The 13622-nt window shown below is 44.1% G+C and overlaps 1 protein-coding gene across 1 annotated transcript in view; it reads left to right on the forward strand.

The window, feature by feature from the left end:
• The first annotated feature begins 490 nt into the window (after positions 1 to 490).
• The window catches only part of TGS1 (trimethylguanosine synthase 1), a 34983-nt gene continuing 21851 nt past the window's right edge, over positions 491 to 13622 (forward strand). The window contains exons 1-7 of the mRNA XM_079722463.1: positions 491 to 773; positions 5499 to 5563; positions 7328 to 7500; positions 7849 to 8659; positions 10816 to 10933; positions 11714 to 11800; positions 13001 to 13175. Of these exons, the coding sequence (XP_079578589.1) occupies positions 670 to 773; positions 5499 to 5563; positions 7328 to 7500; positions 7849 to 8659; positions 10816 to 10933; positions 11714 to 11800; positions 13001 to 13175 (1533 nt within the window). The 5' untranslated portion in view covers positions 491 to 669. The remainder of the gene's footprint in view (positions 774 to 5498; positions 5564 to 7327; positions 7501 to 7848; positions 8660 to 10815; positions 10934 to 11713; positions 11801 to 13000; positions 13176 to 13622) is intronic.

Consider the following 13622-nt stretch of genomic DNA (forward strand, 5'->3'; position numbering starts at 1 on the left):
ACCTGCAGGGACGGGGGAAGGCACCTCGCCCCGACCCAAGTGGAGGCCGCACCCGCCGAACTGCAGCGTTTGGGGGGCGAGGGGAGATGCGGGCCGAGGTGAATGGGCTCGTTGTGACCCAGGCAGGGCCTTCCCTCCCGGCCACTCTGGGGCCCCAGCCGAAGCCCGAGTCCTGCGGGAGGCCGGGGACTCGGCGAGACGAGAAGCGCGGCCGCGGCGCCCCTGCCCCCGAGGCTGGCAGGGCGCCGAGGAACGCGGGGAGGCCCAGGCGGGGACGACGCACCTCGGGCAGCAAGCAGAGGGAGCTCGGCTCGCCCTCACCCCGCAGCAGCGGCGGGAGCTCCTCGGTGGCTCACCCGGGGAAGCGGAGGCACTCGAACGGCCGTTCTCACCGAGAGACCCGGAAGGAAAAAGCCAAGCGCCGGCTGCAGCCCGAGCAGCGTTGAGTGTGACACCGCCCGTCGCCCCGTCCCTTCCTGTGTCCCCACCGCCGGAACCACTTCCGTCTGCGGCTTCTCTCTTGCTCTCGTGCTGGAGCGATCCTGGGCCCGTCCTTCCCTGGCAGCCGGGCGCGCCTCCAGTCCTGCCCTCGGTCCCCAGCAGCCGAACAGCGGCCGGGACGCCTTCTCGCGCTGTTTGCCGCGTGGCCGCCTCCTCTGAGGCGCTACGATGTACTGCGAGAAGTGGAGCTCCGTGGCGGAGATGTGTCTCTTCCTTGAAGACCTGCGGGAGGACTCCTGCATCCTCTGCCTCTGCTCCAGGGCGTTTGTGGAGTAAGTCGCACGCGGGCCTCTCGGTTTCCCGACCTGTAGGGGTTGGGGTGGCGATGGATCCCCGGGATCGGGGCCAGAGTGTCCGACCGTCGGGTACAGTGGTGCCTGAGAGAAAGGAAGAACCGTCCTCGGGCTTTACGGCGTGCACGCCCACGGCCCTGAAGTGATGGAGTAAGTCTGCTCTGCGGGCTGTTAGGAGAGAATGTGGTGGCCCGTGTTTGTCATTTTACACTCGTCAACTAAGGGGACGGTCACAAGCTGCGGGGAAGTGAAATGAAAGCGATCTGGGATGTGATAGCACAGGGTGGAGGTTTGGAGATGAGTAACGTTTCTGGTTAACATCTTTTTTTTAAACCTTAAGGTTTATTAAAGCGCAAATGCACATAAATAGAACGTCTCATTACCCGGGAGAAAAGATTTAACTATAATCACATCAGTTTTTGAGCCGTGCTTATTTTTCGAAAGTACTTGTTTCGGCCACAAATTGCCCTGCGTGGCAGACGGTTAGTGGGTAGGAAAGCACTGACTCAAGAATTGGATTTTAGGGAGATATATATATGTGTGTATATATATATATACATATACATATATACTGTGAGTTCCGTCACTTAATCCTTTTTTTTTTTTTTTTAATTTCTGAAACAGGTATATCTACCCTAATCCTCTCACTGGCTTATTGTTAGATCCAACTTGTGGAAGTGAATTTTTTTTTTTTTTTTTGCGGTACGCGGGCCTCTCACTGTTGTGGCCTCTCCCGTTGCGGAGCACAGGCTCCGGACGCGCAGGCTCAGCGGCCATGGCCCACGGGCCCGGCCGCTCTGCGGCATGTGGTATCCTCCCGGACCAGGGCACGAACCCGTGTCCCCTGCATCGGCAGGCGGACTCTCAACCACTGCGCCACCAGGGAAGCCCTGTGGAAGTGAATTTTATGTGGTACTTTTAATATAGTTTATTTAGAATTATAGAATTAAGACAGAATTTAAGTTGGAAGCAATTCTTACTATTCGCCATGTGTTTTTGTGGAGTAATCGGCAAATTAATCCGGAAAAAAAAATAAGCGCTGTATTAAATTTAATGAAAAAATATTGTCGTCTGGGGACTTCCCTGGCCGTCCAGGAGTTAGGACTCTGCGCTTCCACTGCAGGGGGTTCGATCCCCGGTCAGGGAACTAAGATCTCGCAAGACACAGGGCTCGGCCAAAAAAAAAAAAGCAACATACTGTCGTCTCTGTATTCATGCAGGCGTGTGTTCATTCAGCGAATTCTCTTTGTGCTCCGTCGTGGTAGGTACTGGTTAGCACTGGGGTATCAGGCACAGCCCATCCCTACATCCTTAGAGTTTACTTTCTAGCAAAGGTGTTCAATATTAAGACAGCAGGTACGTAATTATTTGGTTAATTATAGTTGTAAGTACAAGATGGGAGAGAAGTGCCAGGTGCTCTTATAGCAAAAACCCAACCTTTTGCCATGGATCACAGAGATTTCTTAGAGAAAGTAGCGTTTGAAACGTGGTCCAAAAGGTGAGTGGAAATAAACCGGGATATGTTTGAGTGGGCGGAAGCATTCCCATCAAGGCAGAACTCTGTAAAAAGCCTCGAGGGAGCAAAAGAAAGCCTGTGAAAGGGAAACAAAATGACTGGGAAAGAAAAATAGAAGATAGGGTTGGTGAGATACGCCGGGTCTAGACATGCAGGACTTTGTAGAGGACAGGTTCAGATTTGCATCTCTGAAGATGCCTCTAGTAGCAGCGATGTGCAGGCCTAGAACGAATCTTGTATACATACCAGCCAAGGCACATCCTTAGTTCTTAGCCTGCAGCCCATTTGAGTCTTGGTGCCATCTTCACGAAGTCTCCTTCCCAAAAAAGAAAAGAAGGGGAGGGAATATAAGTTATAAAAAGTTGAGAAAAATACCTTACCTGTAGAAAACAATATGCAAGTGGATTTCAATTAAAGCCGCTTTATTTAAAACACAATTGGGAGTTCCCTGACAGTCCAGTGGTTAGGACTCAGCACTTTCACTGCCGGCGCTGGGTTCAATCCCTGGTCGGGGAACTAAGATCGCGCAGCCAAGAACAACAACAACAACAAAAATAATTCAATTACCATATAAATCACCAGTTACGTTGCATTTAGTCTTTTTGAGCTAAAATGTGCATTCTTTTCATTACAGATAATTTCATGCCTTTCTTAAAACTTGGAAGCTTACTTCACTTTTTTAAACTACCTTCTAAGTTCAGAATAGGTAAAGAGAAAAGAATGGCTTGGTCTTTTCCTTTAGATCAGTTAATGCTCAAATTATAACCCTTTAGAACAAAAAGATCTTGGAGATGCAGGCTTAGAATTGTCGCCAGTAGTCATTGAAAAGTCCTTGGGAGTGGGAGACATGCTGGAAGCTCAGAGGCTCGTGAGTATAACCCTGATTTTCTAGGTAGGGAAAAAGTCTGTTTCCAAACTCTAAGAACAATACATTTGATTCTTGGCCAACTTCAAATAGATTATTAAACTGAAAGGTCAGTCCCATGTAGCAGAAAACAGAAAGTGAGCTTTAGCATAGGTGCCAAATAACTTCTCAGTAATTAAGAGAAGATTATTTTCATACCTCCCCTCAAAGGCAGGAAATAGAACATAATATTGTAACTAATTTTTATTTTCTGAGGACATTACATTAACATACTGTCTTATGAGTTCAATAATTGGAGTAATAATTCTGTCTCATCTACACACTTAATTTTCTACACACTATCTATATGAAGTGGACATATAATTACAGTGTTACAGGGTTGTTAAAAATAACCATTACAGGGCTTCCCTGGTGGTACAGTGGTTGAGAGTCTGCCTGCCAATGCAGGGGACACGGGTTCGTGCCCCGGTCCGGGAAGATCCCACATGCCGTGGAGCAGCTAAGCCCGTGTGCCACAACTACTGAGCCTGCGCTCTAGAGCCCGTGAGCCACAACTACTGAGCCCACGAGCCACAACTACTGAAGCCCGTGCGCCTAGAGCCCGTGCTCCGCAACAAGAGAAGCCACCGCAATGAGAAGCCCGCGCACCACAGCGAAGAGCAGCCCAGTTCCCATCTGAGCCAGCTGCCTCTGAGGTCCCCAAAGAGCGGTTCAGTGTGTCCATCACTCCTCCGTTTGTTAGTTAGCGTTCTCTGCGGAGCACTTTCCCTTCTCTCCCCGTTGTTTGTTCACTCCCTTATTTCTATTAACATGGACTCTGGACTGTTAATTTATTAATGGATATATTGTCACTATCATCATTTATTTTGGTGTTCCTTTCATCTCAGACGGCTGGTGGGAGCCCCTTGAACTGGCTCCTGTATCCTTTTGATGGGTCCCGGGCATTCTTTGAGCTCTTCCTAACCTTGCGGCACAATAATATAATTTTACAGTCTACGCTCCAACATGGAAGTGCCATTTCTCTGAGGTGCCCTGGTTCCTTTTAGTGGAGAGCAGCGTTTAGAAACTAGGACTCGGGCGCTTGTTGCACTCATTGCTGCTGGGTGTTCAGTGCTCCTGCACCCTGGGCAGACACCGTCAGGCAGACCACAGGTGCAGTTTACGTACAGACACAGATGTGTGTGTTGGAGAATCTTGGCTGTCATTATCCTCGGTGCATTTACTTATTTGCTCAGTGTCATCAGTCTTGCAACCATATCGGCCCTCTTCTCCATCTGACACCTTCATGCCCCATACCCTTGGGTACTGGCGGGCACACCGTTGATGCCCTTTTGTGGCTGCCTCCGCCCCCCCTCAAGTTGCTGGGGGTCCATGGGCATGCTGCCAGAGCACATCTGCACTTCATCCCCTCCCCCGCTCACTGTCCTGCTAAGTCACCACCTATGTTACGCTTTACAAAGCGTCAAAAGATAAATAAATGGGGGATATGAAATATATCAAGTACACAAGAATTTTGTTTTGTTGAATTTGTTGTTGCTCCCATTAGAAAAGTGGTATTAGCTATTACCTGCAGATGGCCTTGTTATGGCAGTTATGGTGGAGTTTATGACAGCTTAATTTACCGGTAGGAAGATAAGAGCAAAATTCCCCCCCTTCCCTTTATTTTAAGTGTTCTGTTAGGTTTATTTTGCTTATGAAATTCCTATCTTAGTAAAGAAAAAACTTAGAAGTAGATACGTAAAGAAAAGTTCAACTATTCACTTTTTAACTCTGAGACTGAATTGTTTTATTTCGATTTATGTTTCAGTTTAATAAAATAAGAACTTAATTTTATGTTAGTCCCCAAAACAACCTTAGCTCAGACCATGAATATCTTATCTACTAGGCAGTGGATAATTTGGCCTATTTGCAAATGGACTAGGGTCTGCGTGTGGGTTTATAAAGGTGTAAGATAAATCTTTTCATGTTTATGCTCACTTTCTACAGCAAATTTAGAGAATATTTCACTGTTTATATATCACAAGGAGGATCAGATTCTTTCCCCAATATCCAGAACTGCCACTTAATTTTAATAAATTAGTAGTTATCATTATAGCATGCTTTGCATGTGATATATACCAAATGCTTTATGTGTGCAATCAATCCTTATTAAAACCCTATGAGGTATGTATTATTACCTCTATATTACAGATAAGAAGGATGTATTAGCAGATAGCTTTTCTGTTTTTTAACCTTTTTATTAATCTATGCTGCCTTAAGCTTTTTTTTCACTAAATTTATAGTTTAATATTTTTCAACATTGACTGTTTAATTTGCTTCACAGAGATCGGAAATTGTGCAGTTTGGGGTTAAAAGGCTACTATGTTAAAGACGACGGCGACAGTTCAGGTAACACAGTGTGAAGCTACACAACCCTTGTTTTGCTAAAACTAACCATGGTACTGTATAGAGGAGAGGCGGAAGCAAAGCAAGGAAAGTACTTGCCCGGCCGTAGTTTGCGCAGCTGCCTCACTTGGGAAAGCTTTCTGGGCTGCTCGCGTGTGGCGGTTAAGCCCCGTTTCCTCAGGTCGGAGTTCCCTGGCCCTGGCTTAGGTTTTGGCTTGTTGGGGAGGCCACCGAGGTCTCAGAGCCACCCCGCACTGACGGCCTCCTCGCTTACATACTTCAGCTGTTTTATACATAAACCATTCAGGCTAAACTCCAAGTGAACAGCCACAGCCTTTTGGCTGAAGTAAAGAGGCCACAATCTGGATTAACTTTCCCAAATAACAAATAGAGTTTGTTCTACGCTTTGAGCCTCACCTAGTTACCTGAAAACCATCTTGGTCTCTGTCAGACTTCCCTCTCCGGGCCCCATTTGTCCTTTGCACACAGATCTTTTATGTTTCTCCGGACACGGGGAAAACTGCGGCCCGAGGTGTAGGCTAAGATCAGCACAAGTAGCGCGTCACGTTACCCTCGAAAGCCCCCACCTCTCACAGTGATGGAGCAAATCACTGCCTCTTCAGTTACACACTGGATGAAACGTTTGGTTGCGTTTCAGTGTTACACTGTACAAATAAGATTTCTCTAGACCCTGGGGTCCCACCTAACATAGGAAAACACGCATAGCATGAGAGGAGCACCAGGGTGAGTCGGTTCATATCCCCTGCTTTGGTCTCCGCTGAGCTTCCACAAGGTCATTCAGTGGAGTGGCAAGTGGAATCGCCTCCATTATTTAGAGACGTGTCTTTCTCCCCTCTTCCTTTTAAGAGAATTTGTGCCGTTAAGATCTCTTTTTCTCAGTCTCCATCTTTGCAGTGGGAAGATTCCCTGTCCTCTTGCCTAAGGTTACGTAGCTGGAGGGCAGCTCAGCCCTAGTTGCGTATATGCTACTATATAACGTGTTTGTCTCCCATTTTAAAATAGAGCATTTGGATGGCATTTGGCCAATTAGCGGTATGATCTACTTTTAGATACCACATTAGGATAAAGTAAAACTTGCTTTGTTATGATAAAGCAAGTTTTCTCTAAGACCTAGAATCAGAGAGCTTAAAAGGATCTTCCAGTTCAGTGGATTTCAGACTTTTAACAGCAGAACATTTTCATTAAATGAACTTCCCCACAGAGTCCCGGGGTGTAAATCCAGTCGTGACTGAAGTACCCGTGGAGGGCCTGAAGACCCACCTCTCATTTCCCTTGTTAATAGCTCCTAAAATAACTGCACGAGTCGTCCTTTTAAATCCACTGATCGAGTGCAGCAGCGCTGCAGATGAGGAATGTGGAAATGTAGACATTTTCCCTGGGGCTGCCCTGCTGTGTTCCCTCATGTGTCCTCAGGACTGTGCCCAGTACCCAGCTACCCAGCGAGAGGAGGTGCTCCACGGAGGGAGCTGAGTGAGCAGCTGGGTGGACAGCAGCCAGCAGAGCCACACTAGGGCTTGTCTCTTGGTTCTTAGTGGGCTGTTTTTTCACAAGTCCGTATTCCCATCAGTTCCTTTTTTTTTTCCTTTTATTTTTCTTCACCTTAAAAACTCACATTGACACACCTTTACCTCGCGCAAGTCATGTAACAACTTTGGGTCGCAGGTTCCTTTTCTTTAAGATGAGGATGATGAAACCTGCGTCTAAATTTTCTCTACAACTAAGCTAAAGTAACAGTGCTGTGTGTAGGAGAGCGGGCTGCAGAAGAGGAAGAAGACAGTCGTTCCCAGGGCGCTGCAGAGTCACGTGACAGCAAAGACGTCGGCCCAGATGAAAGTGAGCTTGATTCTGAGGCTGAACTCATGAGAAGCATGGGACTGCCACTTCAGTTTGGTAGTGTGTCTGCACATAAGAATTCTGAGGTAAGTATTAGTTTACTTTGCTTGTTTCTGTTTCTTAGTTTTCTTCATAAAATACCACGTGGAATCTTTTTTTCCCAAATCTAATGCATTCATGAATTAGGGCACTTCACCTCTTTTTAAATGTACGTACATATTTATAAGTTAACGAAAACTGCAAGTTGTGATATGTCCCATGTGTGGTTGTTCCTCCTCTTGGAAACGTAGATAGTAAGATTCGCTTGTTGGTGTAACTGAAACCCAGGTTGGGGGGTTGAGGGTATTTTGTGTAATTTAATGTCAAAATAGATTTAGATTCTACCTCTTACAGTTTCTGAAGTGTAATTTTATTCACGTTATTGACCTTTGTAGGTATCTATGAATACTAGAAACAAAGTTAAAAGAAAAAAGAAAAAGCATCAAAAGAAGCACTTAGATGAAATTAAGAGAGAATCTTGGAGACAAGAATGTGAGGAAGATGACATTTTGGCTTCAGATGATCCATCTTCATCTGAGAATGAGCACACCAGAAGGTATAAACTTCAAACCAAAAAAGACATTGAAGGTGAGACTCTTCCTGCTGAAAATACATTACCTCCAAAGCTGGAAATTACGGAGCTCTGGGAGAAGTACTGGAAGGAATACGGGGGGGAACTGCTGTGGCAAAGCTGGCAAGAAAAGCACGCAGGCCAGACGCCGTGCTCAGAGCCCTGGAACGTCCCTGATACAAAGGCGGAATGGGAGCAGCATTATAGCCAGCTGTATTGGTATTATTTGGAACAGTTTCAGTACTGGGAAGCTCAGGGTTGGACTTTTGATGCTTCACAAAGCTGTGATACAGATACTTGTGGGTCTAGAACAGAAGTTGACAACAAGAAAGACGAAAATCGCATGAAAGCAGATGAACTTTCTTCTCCATCTTCATCAACGGGTAGCGAAAGCTCTAGTTCGGGTGATAAAGATGATCATGAAATCCTTGATGGCCTTAGTAATATACGTCTGAATTCAGAGGACGTAGGACAGAGCCCATTAGATCCCCGTGTGAGTTGTGACGGGCATCAGTGTTTAAGTGAAGTTAACAGCAGAAGAGAATGCCCTGCTTCAGGCCAAAGTGAACCGTGTACTGGAGAAACCAAGGAAAGCAGCTTGTCTGGGAGCAGAAGCACAAGCCAAGCAGCTCGGGGTAAGACTGGCCAAGATTTATCCTGCTGAGTAATGGTTAACAAAATTAGTCTATTGAGCAAAATAACTAACACTGATCCTTTATGGTAGAGTTAAATGATGCCAGCCACATTTTATGGTGTAATAGTGAAATGATCTAATCCATCTTACTTTTATGTCACAAGTTATTATCCTGTTATGTAAATAAAAAGAATGTTTGCATAGGGTTCTCAAAAGTATCACTCGTTCCTCTTGCACCTTGGTGGCCAGTGAATTACAACTTGGAAATCCATTAAGAAATCTAGTTTTAGAGTGAGCTTGGAATGTCCACGTTTCTCTGGAGCAACTAAGTTTATAGGAGACGTGCTAAAGAGTAGCTGTGAGCATACATTTGCCATTAGGCAAACCTGAATGGGAGTTGTGTCTGGAATTCACTCGGGACAAGTGAAGTCTTGCTCTATAGAGAGTCTCAACAGGGCATAAGATTATTTTGTAACTGAACGGATTGATTTCAGGATTCTCATCAAATATCCAGGATAAGGAACTTGGTTGACTCCTGCCTGAGTGATTAAGAAATAATTGTTGAGCAGACTGGTGCCACTGTCGGGGCTAAAGAAAGCCAGTGAGAGGTGTGTTAGGAGAAGCTGGAGTAGACAGATAAGAAGGCTTTTGTGAGGAGAAGGGGACCATCAACTGGTGCAGCAGAAAAGTGGGAGAGGAGGACACTTTTATAACCTGAACTTCTCCTGAAGCCCACTGACTTGTTGTCTTGGCATCCTTGATGTTTGGTGCTGGAAAAGTCTGGTTCATAGCAGCTTTCTTCTCAGCCTCATTCATATACATAAAGCAGGAGGTTTTGGCTTTTTCCTGAACAGGTGGGTTTGCTTTGCTCCTCTCAGATCCCTGATCTTACTTCACCCTACAGTTTCCTTTAGAGAGTTGCTCACGAGCGCCTCTGTCCTCTTACAGTGGAGCTTACTTCAGTACGGTGTTCTCACTCCTTTCTATTTTGCTGTTATCTTCATCCTTTTTTAATGTGAGTATTTTATATTAGTCTTTTGATAAGTCCTGTTCTTATCTGGACCAGAAACCTTGGAGTGTGTATGTTGGTCAACAAGTGCTTCCTTTTCCTCCTGTTGATTTTACCCTCCCTTAGCTTCCTTTGTTAGACACAGTAAACCTCACAGTCTCTGCCTTCGTGTCGCCTGTTTTCTCAGGCACGTGTGTAGACCGTTCCTATTGCGTGTTCCCTTAGTGAGGTGTATAATTAGACGTTTCTGCAGTTGGCTCCAGTGTGACTGCCCTCAGGACCAATTTGAGAATTCTAGGCTTTGATTTGTTTTGGATCCTCCTTGAGACCAAAACGTAAGGCATACGCTGCATCTCTCCGTACGTATGTGTTCTACTGTTTGTGGCTGGGGTCTCCTGAAATAGCCTGTCCTCGCACCTCGCACCCCAGAGCTCCCACTGTCTCCAGCGTAGTCCCCTCTCCACTGCTGGTCCCACCCAGCCACCTTGCTCCAGTCCGAAGGGATACAGAACACAGACACGTACCTCAGCGGAGCCACCGTGGGTTATAAACACTCTGTTTAAATGGTGGTGTTTGTCTTTCTGTTACTTCCATTATTACTTTAAGAGCTATATTAGAGGCAGTTAGATATATTTGCTTCTTAATAAAGAGAAGTTGTTTTTAATCAAATGTGACCGTGCCATTTTTAGAGTCATTTAGATTAGAATCCCATCAAAATGTGGTAGCTAACAGCTATCACAGAGCTAACTTTGTGGATTAATTTGTATAGATTTAGACAGCTGTGAGGAAAAAGTAGTTTTATAGTTCGCTTTTTTTTGCCGCACGTCAATGCTTGTGGGGTCTTAATTCCCCAACCAGGGATCGAGCCCGGCCCACAGCAGTGAAGGCATGAAAGCACCAAGTCTTAACCACTAGACCGCCAGGGAGTTCCCTGCAGTCCACTTTTTAAGTAGTTAGGTCATGGAAACTTTTAGACTTGAATAGACCAAGCTGCACACTGTACTTGTAGATGTGTGGAATAGATAGATGTGGTCTAGCATACAGTTCATTGCAGGAGAGGCCCCGGAATACTTTGATTGCCTTTGCAAATGACAGAAGAGTTCTCAAACCAAGGGCGGAAATCAACTGCAGTATCTCTACCTCTTTAGATTCACAAGAGTCATCAGAAGCAAACACAATCAGAGACAGACCACGCCTCACCGGCACCGATGGAGATGAGAGTGGCGAAGATCCGCCTGAACAGAAGCCAAGCAAACTCAAGAGGAGGCAAGTCGCACACTCCCTCTCTCTGCAGAACGTGTCAGCAAGCTTTAGAGGCTCAGTAACTTGGTAGATAAAAGCGTGCCTCTGCTGTGTTCCTCCCAAATGGTATATGTTGCTTGCTAGCTCCTCCTCTGGTTCCTACTAGTCCCTAGAGGCAGAGACTCTGTGTGTACTTATATTCTTGGGCCCTCGTACGTTCTTATGGGTCCTCCATAAATGTTCAGTGAGCTTAACGTAATTTGCAAGAGTTATTTCTCATCGTTTGCATTTGTTGCTGTCGCCCAGGTAGTAGGGATCACTAGACGGTATCCCCAAAAGATGGGGATTTTACTGAGTTACTTATATCACAACCTTCTTAACAATATTTTCTCTTTTGTAATTTTCTTGGTTGGGTTGATACTTCTCAAATGTTTCCTTGTTTGTTTTAAGGAAAACCTCTAGAGATATCACCTAGGAGATTAGTTAAGGCTGCAGGTTAACTGGTGTTTTCCCAAAAGAAAATGGGGGAATTTATATTTGTTCAGGAATAGAGAGAACTACTTGACATGGTTCAAGATTTGAGTGCTCATTACTGTGTCCCAAACACGGCTAGGTAATTTATCTCATTTGGAAAATCCTGATTCAAGTACTCTTCTTCCTGTCTTCCTGGGTTTGTGAACTGTGGTTGATTGTCGTGGTGGGAAAGTTTGCATGGGTTGACTGTATGTACCTTTTAATACTTGCCTGAACTGGTGGGCTCTGGAGATAACGGCTTATCACTGTTTGCTTTGTTTATTTGCTTAGCCATGAACTGGACATCGATGAAAACCCGGATTCAGACTTTGATGACGATGGTTCCCTTCTAGGATTCAAGCATGGCTCAGGACAAAAGTAATTTTCCGTAAATGCTGCTGTCTTCCAGAAATCTTAACCACTTCAGCTATCCTAAAGCTCTCTGATATTCAGATAGCGAATAATGGTTATGTATTTCTTAACATTTGAGGTGCTACAATTAAAGCACTAACCTCTTTTGCTAGTAAGAATTTTAGAGCTATCACTGTACATTTGATTTATTCACATGTATTAACTCAGTTGCACTTCATAACAATCCAATGTTTTTATTCTACAAAATTGTAATCATTTCTGTGTACTTCAGCCATATAGTCATTTAAGGCTAGAGTTCATAGAAGTTAATGACATAAAGGGTTTTCCTGATAACTGCCACATTTAAATTCCTGGCAGAATTTATTTCTACCCACATGTAATTTTATTAAGAAATTACTTAGGTAGCTCTTGCTTGTATATACTCATAGAGATTTATTCTGTTACCTGGGATTTAACTGTTCTTCTATTTTAGAGCACCCAATTTCACTTAAAAGAGAAGGATAAGATACACTTTTTATAAAGAAGTTTATAATATAGGTAGAAGATAACAACTGACATTTAAAACCAAACTGTTCAGAGTTTGTTTATAAGTGCTAAATTATATATTACACTGTGGGTCCCTAATAGTCTGTAAGAGAGGCAATTAGTGAGGCTTAATAGAGTCAGCGAAGGCTTCATAGCAGACATATATCTTTTAGGACTGGAAAAATTCAGATGGTTAGATCAGCAGGTTCTCTAATTATTTTAGTAATGGGGGGTTTGCTTCTTAGGTTAGTTCATATTGATTTAAGAATCTAGTGGCCACTTTTAAGACAATTTGAACATATCCAGATATGTGTTAAAAGAGCTTTGGCATCACCTCACTGTGAGAAAAAATTATATTTCCCCAACATGCATTGGGGTTATAGTTTCCTGCTGTTTTTTTTAATTACATTTTACAATGTAATTTCGCCTTTCTGTTATCTGTAAGATATGTTGATATTCCCACCTTTGGTGTTTCACATTTACTTGGGAATTAACATACAAGCTAGACCTTAAAAAGTCCTCTGCGTTTTTCACTTTATTTCATAATTTAAAAAAATGAAATTAAAATAGTGGCTGCTAATAGGAAAATAGTGAAAATTATTAGTTTTCTTCTCTTTTCATATAAGGAAGCAGATTCATAGACCCTAAAGTTTGAGTCCACTTCTTTTGCTTTGGTCACAGATATGGTGGAATTTCAAATTTCAGTCACCGGCGGGTCAGGTATCTACACAAGAATGTGAAGTACAAGTCAAAGTACTTGGACATGAGAAGACAAATCAATATGAAAAACAAACACATCTTCTTCACTGAGGAGCCAGGAAAAACTCTTTTCAAGAAAAGCAAAACTTTGAGTAAGGTATGTATAAATTTTGCTTTATATTTACAAATCGAGTCTCATTTTTGTGACCTTTGACTCCTTAAAGTTTCTGTTTGCAAACAGGAGCCCTGTTTCTACCAGATATAAGGGTACCTAAAATTCTTTTCCATTTGCTTCCTAAAGGCTTATACTGTGTGAACTAAATTTGAAAAAAGGGTAATTGGGGCTGATGTGAGAGGGGGATGTTTTGAAAGCTACATAGGAGTAGTGTATGGAACAATAAATAGGTCAAATCGCCTTGTGTGTCGTAGCAGCTCGTCTGTCTCAGGCTAAGTAGGATCCTGGAAGTCCAATTTCTGATGCAGCGTTTATTGAAAGGCTTAATCTTGAGGTCATCTAGAGGTGATCGATCAGACTTTGCACTAACAAGTTCATCCAAATGGCATGAGCCTCAAGGCTAATTTAGTGACTCACACTGTTAACTGG

This window comes from Hyperoodon ampullatus, assembly GCF_949752795.1.
Source record: "Hyperoodon ampullatus genome assembly, chromosome: 17".
In the NCBI taxonomy this organism is placed as follows: domain Eukaryota; kingdom Metazoa; phylum Chordata; class Mammalia; order Artiodactyla; family Ziphiidae; genus Hyperoodon; species Hyperoodon ampullatus.